The 22,624-nt window shown below is 35.7% G+C and overlaps 1 protein-coding gene across 2 annotated transcripts in view; it reads left to right on the top strand.

Moving 5' to 3' along the window:
* The window catches only part of ASB3 (ankyrin repeat and SOCS box containing 3), a 104,958-nt gene that overhangs the window by 44,888 nt on the left and 37,446 nt on the right, over positions 1-22,624 (top strand). For both annotated transcript variants that reach the window (XM_059187652.1, XM_059187653.1), the window contains exons 4-6: positions 16,292-16,404; positions 16,996-17,131; positions 20,438-20,615. In XM_059187652.1, the coding sequence (XP_059043635.1) occupies positions 16,292-16,404; positions 16,996-17,131; positions 20,438-20,615 (427 nt within the window). The remainder of the gene's footprint in view (positions 1-16,291; positions 16,405-16,995; positions 17,132-20,437; positions 20,616-22,624) is intronic.

Below are 22,624 nucleotides of genomic sequence, written 5' to 3'. Positions count from 1 at the left end.
ACTCCTTTTTCTTGCCTCATAAATGCATGCATAGTAAATAGTCGAGGGTAGATTTGTCAAATTGCTTTGAAAATAGAATATCATAATTTATAAATATAGTAGATTCTAAGTAAAAGCCCAATAAATTTTATAGGACTTATGTTTTCTTTTTATTTTGCTATATATAAAGCAACACTGATAAATTGGAGTCTCGAATCCAACGCAGTGTGACTTCATAGAACAGTTTTTATGGTAACTGCACAGCATGCAGTTTTGGCTTTTGATTGATTATTTTCCATTTTTTGTTCTTCTGTGTGTCTGCTTATCCTGTGTAACCTTCAATGTTAAGCATAACAGGAATGCTTAGTAAGAACAAAGTAGTTTATAAAGTGTTATGTAAGGCTGCTTATTTTAGTAGTTAACTGTGAAATGTGTCATACTTAAGTTCATGTGGCATATCCTTTAACTCTGACTCCACTGATATAGTCCAGGGTTGAACAAACCACAACATATTTCACTTTTCACTAGTAGTTTCACAAATTGGTGATCACTAATAGGGCTAATTTTTGAGATGCTAGCAATTTTGAGGTTTCAAATTCGTATATTTAGTATGTATTCTAAAGATAAAGTAAACTTTATCTTTGGAGTTACTTTTAGATTTTTCAAGAGATCAGTTATCATCTTCAGGAATTGTAATGTGAGCATTTTTATAATTGAGGGCATGTTCTTGAAAATCGAGTTTGATTTTTCCCAGATCAAAAGTATGGTGTTCACCAGAAAGTTAGTTATATCATATTTGCATATTAGTGGTGGTAACATCTATCCTGTTCTGGCATCTTAATTCCTTCTTTTAATTTTATTCTTAGTTCTATGGTTAAATAGCTTAGAAGTTTGTCACCAGTTAGTTTACCATGGCTTTTCCAGCTTTGCTTGGCTAACTAAATTCTTCCTTTATAGAATCCTCTAAAAGGACCTACGGAAATAATGTTCCCTGAGATTTGCATGTGAATTGAATAGTGATTTTGTACTTGGATTTTGTATTTGTGATTTTGATTTGTAATTGAATGTGATTTTGTATTTGGACAGCAGTTTGATTAAGTGTATAATCCTTGGGTTACCTTTCTTTAGGAAGTTTTTTTAATAGCAATCTATTATGTTTTAGAGTTAAAGTTGAAGGACAGCCTGATTTTCTTTTCTTTTTTTTTGTGACAGTATTTTTTGCGTGTCTGTTTTGGATCATTTTTTTCTCCTGAGACTTGGTGTACCATTTCAGTAGATTTATTTATCTATCTGTCTTTCTATCTCTACACCCAGTTTGGGGCTTGAACCCACAAATTGGCCATCAGAAGGCTGGCTTCTGACTGAGCCAGCCGGGTGCTCCTTCAATATATAGATTTAGTTTTTCTTTATTTTATTATTGTAGTACAGCTTTTTGAAATTATATCTTTAAATATTTGTCTTTTCTATGATTATGAGGTCTTCTTGGGCACCAGTTATTCATATGTTGGAGATCCTGTTTTTTATATTATTTTCTCTCTAATCCCCTCTTAAATTTTTTTTACTTTATTTTTCCTTTTTTTTTTTTTTAAAGATTTTATTTATTTGACAGACAGAGATGACAAGTAGGCAGAGAGGCAGTCAGAGAGAGAGGGGGAAGCAGGCTCCCCGCTGAGCAGAGGGCCTGATGTGGGGCTCGATCCCAGGACCTTGAGACCATGACCTAACTGAAGGTAGAGGCTTTAACCCACTGAGCCACCCAGGCGCCCCTATTTTTCCTTTTTTTAAAAAATGCTGTGTGTTCATTTTCAGAAATATCTATTCTGTGTAGTGTTTTTTCCCAGTTTCAACAGCATTTCTATGATGTTTCATTTTTCTGGGTCTTTCTTAAATAATTTATGTTACATAATTTTCTATCCTCTAGAAATCTTTTACTTGAGCTCCTGTATCCCAGTGTTATGCCTTTTTTCCTTAACTTTTTTCTTTTTTATTATTACAGCAAAAGTTTTAGCTACAATTTTCATTTGACTTTGTGGCAATATTTTTGTGGTAAGAGGGGGTTTTTTGGTTTTGGTTTTGGTTTTGTCTACTAATAGTTTTCTTGACATTTTCTCCCCCCTGCCCCCTTTTTGGTAACTATATATGGATTTGTGCTTGTTCCTATGTGATAACTCATCTGGAAATGTAAGTTTTTGCATGGTCATTTATTTTTAGGAGACTTTTAAGAGAAAGGAGCTAGATCCACATTCCAGACTAGCTAGGGTTCTTGGTTGTTGAGTTCATTTAGCTATTTTACCAGTCACTGGGCAAGGCAGCAGCTGTGGGGTTTTTGTATTATTAGCTTCTTTTCTATGGAAGTGACAACAGACTACTGTTGCAAGTATAGTTTCTTGTGTGATTCCTTGTTAGACCCTGTTCGTCTGACTTTCAGATTTCAGCTGGGTCCAGGATGTTTGTTGATGGCCCACAAATTCTATCCCTCTGCAGGGAATTTATCTTTCATAACTCAGAGCAAGCCTCTCACCTTTGAGGAGTTTACTTTGCTAGTTCTTTCTGAGATGTAAAGCTGAGCCATCTCTCCCCTTCCTCCCTTAAGTACCCAGGATTGACCTCATTTCTTTAGGAAGCTCTTATACCTATTTTTGGTCTGGAGTTTTAGCTGGATCCTAGTTTTGCTAAAAATGGAGAGTTTGTTTTTATTTCTAATTTTCTTTGCTGATTTTAGATTCATTGCTTTTGGATGCTTTCTAAGAAGAGTAAGGTAGAAATGCTTACTTTATGCCCCAGTGATAAAATTGAAAGTCCATAATAATTTTTAAAGTAGAACAAATATTCTTGATTTCAGTATTTTGCAATAATGTAATATTCTAATATAGACCTAGATGGGATACCCCTCAACCCCTACCCTACCCATATAGCGCTATCTCTGTTCTCTTTAGATACCATAGAACAGTACTACAGAAAATGTCAGTTTGTCGATACAAGGTGCTTGAGCCAGAATGTAAATCAGCGAGTGCACTGCTTCTTTTGTTAGAGAAGTCTCGTTTAGAAAAATGCCAGTGGAACTAAACAGCGTGCTTAGGGACATAATTGAATTATATTCTGGTCAAATCTTACTTTGTTGAGGACTGGGGACAGTTTGCAGATTGACAGCCAGTTTATGAACAATATTGGGTTTCACTGGTGTACATTATGGATGTGTGGCTGTCAAACTGGATCATTGCATACATAGTTAATGGAGTTGTCTCTTCATAATTGTTATTACCATTGTACAATTAATTGTATATGATTTTCATTGGTTAGTATGCTGAAATGGAAGTAACAGAGGTGTTGCTTCTGTATAAATAGGAGTCCTTGGAATGAAAGACAGTTTGCTGCCTACTTTTTCTCTGATAGGGACTCTTCAATGTAATGATTTGTTTCTCTAAGCCATAACATGGAGATCATACTTACAGAGGTAGTTTCCCTAGAAGGAGAATACTGTTATATGAATGTTTCAAAAATGTGATTTGGATAATTACAGAAAGTGGTAGAATTCAGTGTTATAGCTCAAGAAGATATAAGTTTAGGGGTATGCTGTCTGAATCAAATGTTGGTCTTAATTCTGTTGCTGAAGAGAGATAGGGGAAACTAATCAATATGTAATAAGATGGTAAAATTTCAGGGTTTTGTCTAAGACTTTCTTGTGATTGAAAGATGTCTTTTCTTAGATATGGTCTCCAATGTCTAACTGGCCATCAGAATTCTATCTTTCTGGGGGTTCCTGGGTGGCTCAGTCAGTTAAGTGTCAGACTCTTGATTTTGGTTCAGGTTGTCATCTTGGGGTTGTGGGATCAAGCCTCAGGTCAGGCTCTTCATTGGGTGTGGAGCTTGCTTGGGATTCTCTCTTTCCCTCTGCCCTTTGCCACCCCCCCCCCCTTTTAAAAAAATCCTTTCTTTTTATCAGAAACCATGGGACATGTCAGTGGCAACATGTAGATTGGGGTATTGATTACAACTTTATTGTTAATATTCCTAACGTAATGGACTTTGCCCATGAGCCCGTGGTTTTTCCCATTAGTATACTTCTTTAAGCTTTAGTCATTGGGTAGACATGAAGTACTTGATAAAAAAAGAAGTGTAACTTCATTATTATTATGAAGTTACACTTTTTAAAAATTTGTCTAAATGTTTAGAAATGTTTCTAAATATCAGTACAACACTCTATTTCAAACTAAACATTCATGGCCAAGAGACAGTATGGAACTCTATCCAAATATACAGAGAAAATGGTTTGAAATGATGCCTTTATCCTTGGTGTAAAGACTTTAGAACCATTGTGAGTATAAACTTTAATTATGAGTTAAATAACTGTGGGCAGTCCTACTTAGCCAGTGTTTTTTTTTAAGATTTTATTTATTTATTTGACAGAGATCACAAGTAGGCAGAGAGGCAGGCGGAGAGAGGGGGAGAAAGCAGACTCCCCGCTGAGCAGAGAGCCTGATGTGAGGCTAGATCCCAGGACCATGAGATCATGACCTGAGCCCAAGGCAGAGGCTTTAACCCACTGAGCCATGCAAGTGCCCCAGCCAGTCATTCTTGAAATAATTCTAATCCTTCCCAGTCATGTTACCAAAGTGAATTATTTCACAGTGTGTTTAGTAGTTTTCTATAGTTCAAATGTGTTCAAAATGTGTTCAGTAGTTTTCTATAGTTACTGATTGTAACTAATATTTGCTGTCATTGGAGTTAGTATAGTATTTTATTAATTTGGCTATTGGGTATAGATAAAGCTTTGGAAAAACATAAGCTCTGAAGTCATATTGAATAAATTAGCCAAAAAAAAAAAAAAAGAGAGAGAGAGAGAGAGAAATCCCTTGTCATTGCAGTCTAATTCTTTCCAAGTACCACCAGATGTCAGTGTAACCACAGGACCAGAGAAATACTGCGGTAGATAAATGGCTTATGAATGTTTTAAATTTATAAAAAAAAGTTTTATACTTATTAGTATACAACAAAAATGTTATTTTGTTGTTGAATTATACAGAAAAATGAAGTGCATAACGGAGAATAGAGTACATGTAGAACCTAAAAACCATAGATAAAATTAAAATTTCATATATAAATCAAATATACTAATAGAATACATAGGTGATCTCTGACGTTCTCAGAAATTGCTATCCTGATGCTGTAAGAAGAGGAGGTGGATAGCCTGCGGTTGAATTGTCCACTTTAGCCTCACTAACTGTGATGATTACTGTCAAAATTGGAGCTTTAAAAATGAAAGTATATTTCTAGCTTATAGATGTAACTCATCTCACTGCGATTTGCATTTGGTGTAGAACTTGTCTATAGTAGTTTCCCAGAATACATAGTCATGTTAGGCATTTTCCCAAAAGAACATTCAGTAGGATAATTACATTTTTAAAAGTTCCTCTTTTAAAAATATATTCTTTAATGAATGTTGCATTATATGATGATCATTATTTACTATTCTTAGTTAGAACTTAATATTCCTAGGTAGAGTTATTACTTACATTTATGTGTAGGTTTGCCGTATTTGTTCCAAATGAGAATCCTACATTGAGTTCATGCCTTCATGAAGTCTTTATCTGGGGCTTTGGACTGTTCTTAATGTGCTCCTGCCTGAACTAAATTTTGATTTTGTTTAGAAGTTTTATATGGGTCGAAGACCTTTTTCAGTTCTTTGATTTCTTCTTTTTCAAAAATATTTTGTTACTCAGGATGCTTTCCCAGATTAATTCTTTTTCCCTTTAACTTAAGAAATGGAGGAGCGTGTTTCTTCAGCAGTATAAACTGTCTCCATAGAAATTATTGAAAGTGTCATCTTTGTTTTCTTAGATATTTGCACTTATAGGCTTCTCCAGCACTATAATATAGTTTCTTGAAGGAGGCCCTTCCTTCAGAGCTTTTCTGGTTTTTCTTTTCACTGTCTCAGCTGGAGTCTTAGAGAGACAATGCCGATACCTGTTTAGATCGAAGGGAGGAAAGCCCTTCTCCCATTCCTGTGTGCTCCAGACATTTTGAGCTCTGCTTTCCAAAGTGGGGTGTTTTGTATATTCTTTTTTTTAGAAATTTTTCAGAGATAGCATTTCTTTCTTTTTTTTTTTTTTTTAAAGATTTTATTTATTTATTTAGTTGACAGAGAGATCACAAGCAGATGGAGAGACAGGCAGAGAGGGAGATAGAGGGAAGCAGGCTTCCCTCTGAGCAGAGAGCCCGACGCGGGACTCGATCCTAGGACCCCGAGATCATGACCCAAGCCGAAGGCAGCGGCTCAACCCACTGAGCCACCCAGGCACCCCTATAAAATGTAACTTTAAATTATATTATTAAGTAAGAATGTTCAGTTAAATTTTTATTCTGATATGTTTTTTAAAATTCACATTTTATGCATATTAAGAATATTTCAGATATGCAAAGTGCTTTTGGAATTCCCATTTGAAATTCTCTTCAAAATTTGTGGCAGTCTTAAATATAAAGATAAAGGAAATAAATTGCCATGTACCTGACACTGAACTTCAGTAGTTTTCAACTTAGGGCAAATCTTGTTTCATTTATTGTCTCTACTCTTTTATTTTGAAGGAAAACTTCATTCATCGTATAATTTAACACACGTAAACATTTGTGTATGTATCTGCAAAGGATAAATATGTTTCTTTAAAAAACTATCACAATGCTATTATTGCTTTTAAAGATAACAGTAATTCATCAGTGTCATCAAACATCAAATTGGTTTTTTAATCAAATTGGTTTTTTAATTTCCCTGATTGTCATGTATATATGTTTATGTGTATTCTTTAGATTGTTGAAATCAGGATCCAGTTAAGGTCTCTACATTGTAATGAGTGTGTCTTTTATTTCATTTTTAGTATGTTTCATCATTTCTACCTCATATAATGTTTGTTACATTATATGATCTGATTTGATTTGTTTTTATTGAAGACTTTATTTGACAGACAGAGATACAGTGAGAGAGGAAACAAGCAGGCAGAGTGGGAGAGAGAGAAGCAGGCTCCCCCCTGAGCGGGGAGCTGCTGAGCGGAAGCCCGATACAGTACTCAATCCCAGGACCTTGGGATTATGACCTGAGCCAAAGGCAGATGCTTAACCAACTGAGCCACCCAGGCGCCCCTACATGTTCATTGATTTTAGAACAAAGTCTTGGATGGATGAGTAGGCAATACTCTTAAGCATCTGCCAAGAATGCTAATGGTGTTTTAAAAGAATGCTATATATTTATTTGCAAGAGGTGATTTAATTTTCCGTGTTCCCCATACAGTATCTTGTGCAGCTTGTTACTGATGCTCTTGTGAACACATGTTACTTGAAGATTCTGATTGAGAGATATTATGATGTTGGTACATACTAAGTGTGATACCACAAGAATGCAAGGGGACTTAGAGTTCCATGCTGCTGAAATGTCTGGTCCTAGTTATTTGTACCCATGAAGTAGTTACTTTTTTTCCTCCTTCCTTTCTTCCTCTTCTGTTCTTCAAAATATCTTACACTTTCTGTGTATATGGCCATCTAGTATCATGTAGAAGTTAGTTTTATGTGATGATATGTACAAATCACTGTTTCTCTGCTCAGTATCACTTGAATTGTGAAAATGCTTCTAAACCAAAGGAAGTTGGTATTACCATCTTATTGAGGAAAAGAAATAAGTTTTAGTTAACTGCCTATACAGTGTATAGATACATAGGTGTGGTTTAGTAATAATATTCCTTCAAAAGTAAATAATTCTTCAGCCTTGCCATAATGATTAGGTTGCTGAAATATTTTGCAGTAAAACACATTAATAGGCTTCTAGGATATGATTGATAATGGCAATAAACACATACACTTAAATTATAAATTCTTTCCCAAATTTAGGTGAGTAGAAATTAATTTCCAGTAAAGACTTTGCTGGGATTAGATTATGTAAAAGTACCAAAAATCTGTAAACACTGAAGAGTGTAAGGGTTTTTTTTGTTGTTGTTGTTGGTTGGGAGGAAATTGAGTTGTAGTCGTTGGTGACTGTTGAGTGTGAAGCCGGTGACTGTATATAGCCCCAGTATGACCAGGCAGAAAGTATGTATGCAGTTTATTGTCTTGGAATTTAAGTCTCTCAAGATTTGTCATTGTCTGTAGCTGAAGCCTAATCTTACTGAGACATGAGAAAATGAACAAATGATACTAATTAAACAGTCTAAGGAAATGTCTTTAGAGTCAGTGAAAACTTGGACAGGAAATAGAAGGACAAGAAAGAGCATAAAGGTTCTGTGTTAACAGCTTCTGCCTATAGGCCCAGTTGTGTTTTTTGGAAGAGAGGAAAATCTGGCCGATGAATGGCTGTTTGTAGAGTACTGACCATGGAAAGAGGATTATGGGCTTTGCATTTTTTTTTTGCAATGGGAAAATAGTGTGTATGTTTATAAGGCTGGTTGAAAAAATCAATATAGGGACGCCTGGGTGGCTCAGTTGGTTAAGCAGCTTCCTTCGGCTCAGGTCGTGATCCCGGCGTCCTGGGATCGAGTCCCACATCGGGCTTCTTGCTCCGCAGGGAGCCTGCTTCTCCCTCTGACTCTGCCTTCCACTCTGTCTGCCTGTGCTCGCTCTCGCTCGCTCTCTCTGACAAATAAATAAAACCTTAAAAAAAAAAAAAAAAGAAAAAATCAATATAGTTGTGGAGGAGGAAAGGTAAACATGTTTATTTATACCAATAAAACTGGTCATAGGTAATTATTCTGGAGAAAATAAATCGGATAATAAGGCTTACTGGGTCCAGCAGGTGGACTGTAAGTGCTGAGGCCTAGAGAATGTTAGAGGCTATTGAGGAAAGTGAAACCTAGTATAAAAGGGACAGCCACTACTTGCTCTGGCCCAGTGTTGCCAAATTGCTAAGTACCAAATATGAATATATGTATCTTTTAATGTGAAAATTCCCAGTTTTTAAATGTTGCCTCAACTATAAAACAAAACAAATGAACAAAACCAAATAAAACTATGTGGGCTAAATAAAACACATGGGATATGATAAGCTGTTCAGTCTGTGACCCTCAGTAGAATGTATTTATTCGTTGTTTACAGAATACAAACTAATGGATAGATAAAGGCTTATTTTTTGTCCCCTGAAAGATGACTTCAGAGGTCTGTTTTTTTCTGCACATAACAGATCTCTTTGATCATAATGAGGAAGCAGGACTGTGTTCTAGACATTTGAATCACCTGTCTGCCCCTACAGTGTTACTTTACTAATTCTGTAGTCTTTTCTATATGCTTCTGTATTCTAGGTTGTAACACAAGATCTGAAATCTTATTATAGGGAAGTGCTGTAAAAAGATTGAGTCCTCACACAGGTATTATATAGAAATTTCTGTCTTATGGTATTTAAATGTAATTTTCAATTGTTCTTTGGGCTGAAATTCTGTTTAAAGGCTGATATTAAATTGTGCTTGAAGACTGTGGCCTTGAGTCACAACAGCAGAAGTATCATCTTGTGGTAAAAAAATTTGTAGACTTTGGAATAAGCCAATCTCCAAATACCACCATATAAATTTTTGAAATATGATAATGTAGTTGAAAAAATTGTTAATAGTGAGACAGACAAGTAGATATATGCTGAAAAGGAGGTTTCTGTATTAACAGCATAGATAACACAAATTTCACTTTTCTCTATTGTATAAACAAAGCAGATTTTAAGAAGAAAAAAAATTGTCCCTTATCCTACACATTTGTATCTCTAAGAATTCCCTGCAACCCCTTATGGGTAGATATTTTATGTAATTTATACAGAAATTCATGTAGATATTTTATAATTTAAAGAGGCACTTCCCATTTTATTTTATTTTATTTTTTTAAAGATTTTATTTATTTATTTGATAGAGATCACAAGTAGGCAGAGAGGCAGGCAGAGAGAGAGGAAGGGAAGCAGACTCCCTGCCAAGCAGAGAGCCTGATACGGGGCTCTATTCCAGGACCCTGGGATCATGACCTGAGCCGAAGGCAGAGGCTTTAACCCATTGAGCCACCCAGGCGCCCTGGCACTTCACATTTTATATAAGGTATCATACATATATCCAATTTACTTTTTTTTCATTTAATCTGCTCTAAGAATTTTTTTTACATTTCAATACTGTCTTAATAGTTACAGTTTTAGATATTATTTTACCTACTGAAGGTATCATATCATAATGTTAGACATTTATTTTTGTTTTATTACTAGTCACTTCATGTTTGAAAAAAATAACTATGAAATTTTTCCACACAACAGATTTTCACTTGAAGGATTAGTAAATAAAAAATAAGCATTTTATTACACTTTCATATTAACCTTATTAAATCATTGAAAAGTTGGTAAATCCTCACAAGGACACCATTTGCATAACATATTTGCTAATTTAAGAAATACTACCATGCTTATATGTTTTCCCATATCTGTTTATTTCTCATACTTTATTTATGAATTTATTCATGTCACTCATCTGTAAGATTCTTCATGTTCTTCTTACTAATTTTTATGAGTTCCTTATATTATTAAGCTCATTTTTATGTTTGGTGAAAATTATTGTTTCTCTGAGCACTTGTTTCCTTATTACTTTTTCAGTTCTGTTGTATATGTATCTGTTGTAATCCCTTTATCTTTTACTTTGAGATTATATCTATGGCATTAAGGTTTAGAATATTTTTCTACTAAAATCTGATAAATGTGCAATTCTGGTTTTTTAAATTTTTGCTTTTTATTTTTTGGTCATTGTATGGTAGAAAGTTTGGAACTAAATTAATTTTTCCTTTAAAAACTGCTAATCGGTTACTCTAACACCTCTTACCACTCTTACCAAGTCCCATCTGTGTTCCCACCACCCCCACCACCATGATTGATATTTTAATTAATGCCGATGAGCCAAAAATTCTGGTAACTACATTCAAGGTGCTGATTTTCCAGGGGAGTAAGCCAGAAAATACGTTGAGAAAAAAAGTGAGGGTAGAGAGGTAACTAAAAGAAAGTCTTTAAATAGAGCCTGGACTTGATGGTTTTGAAAGTTCTCAGCCTCCACTAAGAGCAAAAGGCTTAAACTAAGAAGACTTAAATTAAGATTTATAAGCAAATATCAAATCCAAGGCACTATCAGGAAAACCTGGTATCCAAGTGAAGTCTCCTGTATAACTGATCTGTTAAAATCTGTGTGTGATAGGGACGCGTGGGTGGCTCAGTCAATTAAGCTGCTGCCTTCTTGCTGGGTCATGATCCCAGGGTCCTGGGATCAAGTTCCGAATCCGGTTTCTTGCTCAGCACGGAGCCTGCTTCTCTCTCTGCCTCTGCCTGCCACTCTGCCTGCTTGTGCTCTCTCTCTCTCTGACAAGTAAATAAAATCTTTAAAAAATCTGTGTGTGATAAAGGTGGTGCCTCATAGTAGTATTCAGTGAGATGAAAGTTTCTCTAAAGATTTTAGGGTATGATTTATAGGCACACTCAAACAGTGGGGCTTTAAGAAGCTTAGGGGTGTTGTTCCTCAGCAGAAGCCTAGGGCAGAGAAGAGCTTATCTCAAAGAGCTTCGTGAGTGTGGTTTTTGTCTTTTAAAGAGAACCCTAAGAAGATTCACAGAAACCCGCAAAGTTTTAAAAGAAAGATGTGATAGAAACACTTCTGACTTGAAAGAGGAGAGATAGCCTGGAAGATAGTACAAAATGTAGAGACTGTCAGTTATAGGGGCCCCTGCATGTGGTAGCTGTCACTCCCCACTCCTTCCCTCTCGCCCCTGACAACTATGAAACTCCTTTGTGTCTACGGAATTGCTTCTTGACATTTCCTGTAATCACACAATATGTGGCCTTTTATGTCTGGCTTTTTTCATTTAGCATAAAGTTTTCAGCGTTTATGTTGTAGCATATATCAGTACTTTATTCCTTTTTATGGCTGAATAGTATTCAGTAGTATAGATGTACCACCTTTTGTTTATCCATTCTTCAACTGATGAACATTTGGGTTGTTTCTTCTTCTTGGCTATTATGAATAATCCTGCCAAAATTGTTTGTGTAAATGTTTTTGTGTGGATATATGTTTTCTGGTTGTTTTGTGGAAATTTCTAGAAGTAGAGTAGTTGGGTCATGTGATAACCCTATGTTTATGTTTTTGAGGAACTACTGGACTTGTAAAGTGGCTGTACAATTTTATATTCCTTCCAGCAATGGATGATGGTTTCAGTTTCTCCATATCCTTGTCAATACTTATCCATCCTTTTGATTATAGCCATCCTAATGGGTATGAAATGGCATCTCATGGTTCTGATTTGCATTTCCCTCACAACTAATGATGTTGATCTTTTTATGTGTTTATAGGTTATTTAAATTTTGATTACAGCAGTAAAATAACTCATTATGTGAATATCTCATTTAATTTACAAGTTCCAAATAAATACTTATCTAGATTTCATTACTTGAATCTTGTTTCTGTTTTAATATCAATCATGGGCAGGTTTATCTTTCTTGTGTAATAGCAAAGATCTGATTAGTCAATTTGAGAATCTTGCTTAGTGTTAATCTCAAGTGGTTTTTTCCCCTTCTGCTCATTTCTATTCTTTTAATATTTGCAATGGTGTATGTTTGAAGTGACCAGTCAGCATAAATCCTCTTCTGTCTTCTGTCATCTATCTAGCTAATATCTACTGAGTGGCTCTTATATGTCAGGCATAGTAGTGAGTGAGGTTTATAATCTGGTGTGGAATTTATAGCAAGTATACATGTAAATTATAATTGCAGTCTATTAATGATAGAGAGGAATGGGACATTATGGTATGATAAAAAATAATAGGGGGACCTGCTTTAGTTGGGCTGGTCAGTGAAAATTTTTCTTAGTTGTTGAATTCTAAAAGCATGGAAAGAACCATTGAAACAAGGCAAAAGGAGTATGGCTAGAACACAGAAAAGTGAGGGGGAGAAGCTCACAAGGTGAGTCTGAAGAGAGCTGTTTTCCTTTGAGTAGCTCCTGCTGAAAATTGTTTTCTTAGAATATAAATAAATGAACAAACAAATCAGTCAGCAAATTAATTAAAACTTCTGACCATGCCTTACAAAATTTGACTTCTTCCTGAGACCTCCTTGGCTTTATTTCCTCTCCTTAACTTTACACTTCAGTCACAGGGGCCATCTTGGTGTTCCTCAAACATACCCAGCTCTTGGCTCCTCACACCCTTTATGTTCCTGTTTCTTCTGTTTCCACTGCTGTTCCTCCATCTCTTCGTGTGACTTACTGCTTTTTATCTTTCATTTCTCTCCTCAGCTGTCTTTGTTTCAGAGATGACCTCTATCGCCTTTTCTAAAGTAGCACACTTGTATAATTTATACTTGTATAAAGTAGCACACTTGTTTATTATTTTACTCTGTTAATTTATTTTATTTTATTTATTTATTTGACAGACAGAGATCACAAGTAGGCAGAGAGGCAGGCAGAGAGAGAAAGGGAAGCAGGCTTCCTGCTGAGCAGAGAGCCTGATGTGGGGCTCAATCCCAGGACCCTGAGATCATGACCTGAGCCGAAGGCAGAGGCTTTAACCCATTGAGCCACCCAGGTGCCCCTACTCTGTTAATTTCTTTCACAGTATTTTTATGAGAACTCATTTTATTTATCTATGTTTGTTGATTATCCATCTCTTTGACTAGAAGGGAAGTTCCATGAAGGCAAATACCTTGTCTCTTGAGTTGACTGCTATAACCCTTGTGCTTGGTGCAGTTCCTGGTACTGTTGAATGACTGGATTAATTAATTTATTATTGTAGAATCTTGAAGGATATGGTGAAATGGTAGATTTTAAGTGTATGTAGGAGCCCTGAAAAAAAAAATTAAACTGCTAATAGGCTGTTAAGTTGATTTCAGTAGCTGGTTTTTTTGCCTCTTTTATAATCATGGAAATTCTTCCACAGAACTGTCAGGTATGTTCATATAATCATCATTGAATTACATATAATGTGAAATCATAAGTGTATGTAGGAGCCCTGAAAAAACATACCCATTAAATTTGCTTTATATTGAAATAATTAGTGAGAACTATAAAAATGCTCTTTATCTGCTCATGTATTGCTTTCACTCTTTTGCCATTGGGAAATTTTTTCAAGAAATGCAGATATCACATATTAATGTATTTATGATGTTAAAAAATTGTTGTGTTCTATAGTGTATTTAATTACCAAAACAAAGTTTTTTGACTTTCATTTTTTTAAGGTCAGCCTAAGTCATGAAAAACAAACATCTTTACCCTGTTTCATATATCACTGCCGACAACCTGATAATCTTCAACTCAGGGTCTGGCTATAGAATGATTTTTGCCCGCAATCACTGATAATGATGTATGAATTGGATATGAAACAAAGTTTCTTCCGTTTCTCTTATGACCTTCCATCCAAAATTAGATTGACTTTAGATTGATTATAGAAAAAATAGCTTGAAAAGCTGTTGTTTTTTCCTTGGTAAAATGCCCTTGAACATTAACTTAGAAATAAGATAGGTGAAACTTCTGTTACAGCAATGCTATCTCAACCATAGTAGTTTCTGAACCACCACATTTCTGAAACCTCCCTGAATAAGAGAATTCTTGACCATGGAACTTTTGACAGTCCTTATGGGGGAACTGTGCTTTGGTTTAAATTCAATATATAAACTTAATAGAATATTACTGACATGTTATTTATCTTCAAAATTAATGAGTACATTTATTGTTTCTTGCTTTCTACTTTTAAAATATTTTATCTTTCCTACTGTTTGATGTATGCTAGCATTTTTCATGTGTGGCCCTTCATTTAAAAGTCTATTGCCTTTCTAATTTTTTTTTTTTAATATTTTATTTATTTGACACAGAGAGAGAGATCACAAGCAGGCAGAGAGGCAGGCAGGAAGGTGGGGGGGCGGAGCAGGCTCCCCGCCAAGCAGAGAGCCCGACACAGGGCTCGATCCCAGGACCCTGAGATCACGACCTGAGCCGAAGGCAGAGGCTTTAACCCACTGAGCCACCCAGGAGCCCCACCTTTCTAATTTTTGACTGAGAGTTGTTAATTTTCACTTCCTACCTGCAACTATAGTAGAAGGAATAAATATATAAAATAATTAAATTTTAAAAAATAAAATAAATAAATAAAATTTAAAAAATCGTACTTGTTTTTCAAATCTCTTTTCTCAATACCAAGCACATTAAGTCAGACCTTCTTATACACATCTGTCTTCTTTCTTATATATACTGATATTTCCCCAAACTTATAATTCCAAGAAGTCATTACTTCTTGTATAGCCTCACAGCAACATCATTCATAGTGTACCTGGTTTGCTAATGGTGTATTTGTGTGTGAACTTAATTCTGTATGTACTATATACCTCTGTTCTGGTGTGTGTTTGTTTTTTCACTAAGTCCTCCAGAACCAGTGGCACCTTCAATGCACAGTTTTGTAGTAGATAACATTCTGGGAAGTTTAGTCCCACTTGTGTGTTGTATCAACTTAGTAACATCATACCTATGTTCTTCCTCACAAGGTAAGATTTATAAATTGTTGTATTTACCTGATATTAGGTAACACCTATCTTTGGCTCATGTTAAATTAGATGCATAAAAGAAGGAATAATTTGGTGAAATTAGTATAAAGGGTAAAGGATTTTTAGGTGTCTGTGGGCCTGCGAACTCTTCTTTCAAGGGTCTAGGTTAGCAGCATGTTAGGATCCATTAGTTTCAGTTACTGTAGGTAAGTGGTATGCCACTCTTTCATAATACTCTTCAGGTTATGTGGAGTCTTCTTTTCAAATAAACAAGAGTTTTACTATGTTTTCATTGACTGATACAAAAACGGCATCTTAACAATGATTGTCTGTGATGGCAAAAAATCTCTACAATGCAAAACTTGTAGTGTTGCTTTTTCAGGTTGACGGTGACTATTGTTATTTGTGGTCAGATAATCAGCAAAATTCTCAATCCTTTGGAGACTGTTTCTGTTTTTTCTGAGGCTTTCACCCCTCTCTCCCACTTGCATTTTTAACAAAACAGAAACATTGTCTTTATTAGCAGAGAGAATAAATGTATGCCTCTTGTTTCCATTTTGTCTGTGTCTTTTAAATAGGTTTGAAAATAATTTTGTTTGTCCACAGAACGATAGTATATGTTAATAGGCCTGGGCTAAGATAATTGTGATAAATGTTTTGGGATTGTATAGGGAGTATGTGTTTTGATTTCCTGATAGGAATGATCAGAGCATTGTGAGTTCCGGGGTGAATAAGTGATGAGAACATCACCAAAGTGTCCAGTCCTACAAACATGCCTTTGTACTGACAATAATTGTTTTGACTGCTGTATTGCAGCTGTTGAAAATGGACAGATAGATGTGTTAAGGCTTTTGCTTCGACATGGAGCAAATGTTAATGGATCCCATTCTATGTGTGGATGGAACGCTTTGCACCAGGCTACTTTTCAGGTAACCTCTGAATTTATTATTTCATTTCCATGTAAATTATGTGTTTTACCCTTTTAAAATGACAGTTCTATACAGTTTTTGCTTCCTACTTGCCTGTGATTTATGATGGTTAGTGCAGTACAGAAAAGGCAGTCTAAATGCTAATGATCATTCTGAATAAGCCAACTGCTCTGGTAGTTCCAGCAGCTTTGGGCTTCAGGGATTATCTAGGTTTTTCATATGTTGATAGCATAGTTAAGAGACCATCAGAATATTTGGGATATAAATTGATAAGGAACAGGGCTTATTTTATTTATAGCAGTGTGTTTAGAAACTGGTAACTCCTTAGTGTTTGGGCTAGCAAACTAGTTTTGTAGGCTTTAAAAGGATTATGACTCTTAGAGATCAATGTTTCATCTGTTTATGTTTAATGGGCTAGCTAAAGGTATAGAATAATCTGATTGTTTAGTACTTCCTTCTCATTGAACCATACACTTAAAAAAAGTTTTCCTTTAGTGAGGATTTAAAAAACCCCAAAACACAGCAATAAGAATAGAGACACCTTCTATTTTCTTTGTTTTCTCCTATTTAAAATATGAATCTGTGCTTTAGGAAAATGCTGAGATCATAAAATTGCTTCTTAAAAAAGGAGCAAACAAGGAATGCCAGGATGACTTTGGAATCACACCTTTATTTGTGGCTGCTCAGTATGGCAAGCTAGAAAGCTTGAGCATACTTATTTCATCGGGTAAGATTAATCCATTAGCCTTTGCACTGTTAAGATCTTGAGTTTCAACTGTGTATCTTCCTAGGAAGTATAATTCTTAAGCAGATATAGATCAGGTTATGAAATTTATGGTTTTATGTTTGTGGTAAATAAGATTACATAGAAGTGGATTTATAAGCTTGGTTACTAACTATTACTAACATAATGTGATGCACAGCTACTAATTTATCTGAGGAGGAACATAATGATCTATCCCTAAAGCAGGTTTATTGGCAAGTTGAATGATGGGTCTGTTCTTGCTTATGGGGACCTGAGGAGTTCCAGCTTTCTAGGGCACGAGACTAGATATGCTTAATTAATTTATTAGATAGTTATTTTATATATTAAGCCTTTGGGTTGTATGTTTTGATAAATTGTGTGATTATTTAAATGGGTTTATTTGAAAGCATGTTTACTCTTTATTATGTTCGTAGCAACATAAACCTGCTAATGGTTTCTCTCTGACAATTATCACACATTCAGCATTGTGGGAAAAGATGGTGTTGAGGCGGCATTCTTATGCTGTATGATATTTTTGTGACCAGAAATGTTTGTTATGTAAGGGCTTTTCGATATCTTCAAACACTGTATGGGTTCACAGTACTAACCTCATGAAGCATGGATAGTTAAGAGCTAAAGGGAAATATATCAGATTTGCCACCAGGTTAAAAAAAAAAATTAATACCTAGGCTTTTTATATATGTCTATAATAATACTTACGTTTTTAATGAATTACCTCCAAGGGGCACTTGGGTGGCTCAGTTGGTTAAGCCTCTGACTCTTGATCTCAGCTCAGTTCTTGATCTCAGGGTCATGAGTTCAACAGCTGTGTTGCAGGTTTGGAGCCTACTTTTTAAAAAGTTACCTCCAAATATACAAAACAGAGAAAGCACACATTTTCTTATTTCTGCTTTCTGCTTACAAACCTTCAAATGCTCAAATTGAAGTTTGAAAGAAAGAAAATATTAAATGCCAAATTAAGATATTGTTAGAAATATTGAGTCTGTAAATCTTAGAGTTGAGTGGAAATCTCCAGAATCAATTATTTAAACATGTATTTTTTTAGATTAAGAATCCCAGACCCTGATTTAAATGCCTTGCCAAAGATGTAGAAAATATTTACTGGCAGAATCAGGGCTTGGAATCAGGTCTTCTCATGTGACTTCTCTTCTTTATGTGGTACTTTCCTGATGCTGTCCCAGTTTATTTTATGGCTTCCAGTCCTATACGTTCCAATTATTAGTGTGCAACTAATATTTAGAATAAAATGGGTTATGGGGCACCTGGGTGGTTCATTTGGTTAAGTGTCTGCCTTTGGCCAAGGTCATGATCCTGGGGTCCTGGGATCAAACCCTGCTTTGGGCTCCCTGCTTGGTGGGGAGCCTGCTTCTCCCTCTCCCTCTGACTGCTGCTCTGCCTACCTGTGCTCTCTCTATTTCTTTGTCAAATAAATAAATAAAATCATTAAAAAAAGAAAAAAAATTGGTTAAACTGCACCTTAATGACTATCTCTATGCCTAGCATGTCTCCCAGAATGCTAGGTACCTGTTTTGTTTTGCTTTGTTCCTTTTTTCCTCCTCTCCTCTCCGAATAGTTATGAAAAGCAAATTGAAAAAGTATGTAGGTATGTTTATAATGTAGCTATATATGTTTCTAACTAAAATGATTTTTCTTTTAGTAAATTATCTGTCATTTTTCTGACTTTTCTACCTATAATTTTATAGGACCTGGTTCTGTATTCTTTTTGATAATTTGAAATTGTCAGTCAAAATGAAGTAGTGCTTAAAAAGGAAACTTAAGTAAATTTTTTTCTCAGCTTAATCTTTTCTCAGTGATTAGTGTTCCCCTCTTTCTGAAGCTTTCAGTAGATGAAGCATCTCCCTTGTATAGATCAAGAACATTCTACTTGTCTGGATGTGTTAGGTGTCCAGTTGGAATTTCCGACGTTCCGCGCACCCTTTAACTTAGTATTTATGTTTTGCATAGTTTAGCTTAAGTTAGGCCTGTGGTTTATTCCAGGTGCATTTATGGAACATTCTTTCAAAAAGATTTTATTTTTTTCCTTGAGATGAAGAAAACTTTTCTTCTGAGACATATTCGAGAAATTTAAAAATTCTCACAGTCATGTACTAACACCATACTTAGCATACTTAACATGCTGTTTGTCAATGAGAAAAATTGGGGGAGATTTGCTATTTTTAAAACCTTCCTAAAAAGTGAGGTCACTCTCAGCTTTTTTACATCTTAATGCCCTGGCATTTAAACAATTGATTAGTTTTTGCTCTTGAAAAATCAGCTCAGAAACCCATTTAAATAGACATTTTTCATTTCATTACAAGGTTTTATCATGGAGTGGTCCCCAAAAAAGGGACTTAATGAAGAGTATAGTCAAAATTAGGGTTTTTTTTTAAAGATTTTATTTATTTGACAGAGAAATCACAAGTAGGCAGAGAAGCAGGCAGAGAGAGAGGGGAAGCAGGCTCCCTCCTGAGCAGAGAGCCAGATATGGGGCTGGATCCCAGGACCCTGAGATCATGACCTGAGCTGAAGGCAGAGGCTTAACCCACTGAGCCACCCAGGCACCCCATTGTTTTTTTGTTTTGTTTTTATTTTTTTTAAAAATTTTATTTATTTATTTGTTAGGGTGAACACAAGGAGGGGGAGCAGGAGCCAGAGGGAAAACCAGGCTCCCCACTGAGCAAGGAAGCAGATGAGAGACTAGATCCCAGTGCTCTGGGATCATGACCTGAGCTGATGGCAGACACTTAAAGGATTGAGCCACCCAGGTGTCCCTAGTCAACGTTGGTTTTAAGGCATAGCCCCAAGGTGTATCATAATCTACAGGAATTTTTTTCATAAATCTTAGCCTGAATTGATTAATGGCATCTATTAATTCTTATAACTTAGGTATTTATCTTTTTCTGTAATAATCAGACATTCCATATTTGTTGGTTTGCATTTTTTGTTTTTCAGTGATTACTTATTGGGCTCACAGATGCTTGCTGGAGGACAGATTGGAATGAATTGAATCCTTCATTGAATAAGATTTTTGTTTTAGCTTAAAAATGAATTCTAAAGTACTAATCACTTGTTTTCTTGTTAACATAAAAGTGAAAACAATTTAAATGATTACCAGCAAATGTGGAAAATCAGTATGTTTATACAGCAATATCCACTGGGATTGGAAAAACTATTGTACTCTAAAGCCCTTTTGAAATTTATGTTAATCATCACCCTTTTTTCCCCCATGAATTAGGATTGTCTGTTAAATGTTGTATTTTGTATTAGGTGCAAATGTCAATTGTCAAGCATTGGACAAAGCTACTCCCTTGTTCATTGCTGCTCAAGAGGGCCACACAGAATGTGTGGAGCTTTTGCTGTCCAATGGGGCAGATCCTGATCTTTACTGTAATGAGGACAATTGGCAGTTACCTATTCATGCAGCTGCACAAATGGGCCATACGAAGTAAGTATTAAAATAGAAAATAAAAATGGTCTCATAATCAAAAGGTAATAAGGACGGGTGCCTGGGTGGCTCAGTGGGTTAAGCCTCTGCCTTTGGCTCAGGTCATGATCTCAGGGTCCTGGGATTGAGCCCCACATTGGGCTCTCTGCTCAGCGGGGAACCTGCTCCCCACCCCGCCCAACCTACCTCTCTGCCTACTTGTGATCCCTCTCTCTGTCAAATAAATAAATAAAATCTTAAAAAAAAAAAAAAAGGTAATAAGGAATAAATTTTCTGGGCCAGACCCTTTATTTCTAGGCAGAATCCTTGGTATTGCCTTCTCTGCTAACCTACTGTATGACTAGATCCACCCCTGTATCTGTCCCCTCTGCCATCCTGAGCTCCTCTTAGTCTTGGACTTTCCTAGTGTGAGCAGAGTGGCTAGAGACAGAGTTCCGGGGCATCCTCCAGGTGTTTAGCTCTTTCCTCTGGTTTCTCAAGCTGTGGCCATGCTCTCCTACTCTGCTCTGGTTTTATCCCATGTGTCCTTAGTTAGCGATCTGAAGACCTTATTCAACTTACTTATGATAACCTCCCTGACCCCAGAAAGCTTTTGAATTTGTAACCCCTTTTAGGTCGAGTCTTTCTTTTATGTGAGCTGAGTAGTTCTCTCCATTTTGAATCCTTTGACTAGACTTCCCTTTATAATCTCAAGTCCAGCTTGGTACTCTTCCTTGCTTCTGTTACTCTTCTTTCTTAGCCAGAAGTTCTTATGGAATTTTTGCTATTTTCTGGAGAGAGGAAGACGTAAAGAAATTGGAACTCTTTGAAATGGGGGGTTCCAGGAATCTTAGAAGCTAATAACCTGATTATACCTATGAGAATTTGGTTAGCCCATCTTCACATAAATTGACAATGAATACTTTTAAAAAATATATGCCTAAAGTCTTTAGAGTTGTAATTCTAAAATAATAGTTTTATAGTTGTTACTGTTATTTAATTTAAAAAGTAGTAGTGGAAATTATCATTACTTTAGTGTGATTACATAGTAGGAAAACAAATTCTGTAATTTGGTTATTATGCCACAAGGTGGCACGATATTTTACTAATTCCTCAAAGGTATTTGTAAGTATTTTTGCACCTTGTATAATTTTTCCAACCCATTTTTAAAAATTAAACACATTTATTAAGGGACATTAAACAGGTTATTTATTTTAACAGAATACTTGGGTTTTAAGGTTAGGTATTTTTTCTTAAAATTCTTGATTTATTTAAACCTAAGTGTTAGGTACAATTATACTGGGATCTTTAAATTGATACCAAAACCCACTTGGGATTTGCCCTCAATTTTGGGAATTCTGTTTGTCATTACAGTTTTCTAATATAACCCCTTCTGTGAGTATTAATTTCTACTTAAATGTTAACATCTTAAGCCTACATTACAAAAAGAAAGGAGCTTTGGAGTAGCCCTGCCTTTCTTTTCCCAGAAAGGGGGGATTTCATGGCTGACCTTATCCCTACAGTTTTATTTTTAATTTTAGAAGAGTAGACTAGTTCTTCCTTTCTAGCTGAATCCTGGAGGTAGGTTTACAAATAATCTAAGGACTTAGGTTTTAATTATTTTCTTAAGAAGTTCCTCTATTTAGCTACCAGTTTCTCTAAAATCTACGTTAGTGTTTAAAGAGCTCATATTCTGGGGCGCCTTGGTGGCTCAGTCCTTAGGCGTCTGCCTTTAGTTCAAGTCATGATCCTAGGGTCCTGGGGTCAAGCCCCACATCGGGCTTCCTGCTCAGTGGGGAGCCTGCTTCTCCCTCTCCCATTCCCCCTGCTTGTATTCCCTCTCTTGCTGTCTCTCTCTCTGACAAAAAAGTAAACAAACTTAAAAAATAATAATAAAAAAATAAAGAGCTCATATTCTTTTCAGAGAATAGAATATTTTAGCAACAATTTTTATTTCTTGGGGCACCTGGTGGGCTTAGTCAGTTAAGCATCTGGCTTTGGCTCAGGTCATGATCTCAGGGTCTTGGGAT

The sequence above is a fragment of the Mustela lutreola genome, chromosome 9 (genome assembly GCF_030435805.1).
Source record: "Mustela lutreola isolate mMusLut2 chromosome 9, mMusLut2.pri, whole genome shotgun sequence".
NCBI lineage: Eukaryota > Metazoa > Chordata > Mammalia > Carnivora > Mustelidae > Mustela > Mustela lutreola.
Note: the sequence above shows the minus strand (reverse complement) of the source record. Positions and strands in the feature narration are given on the sequence as shown.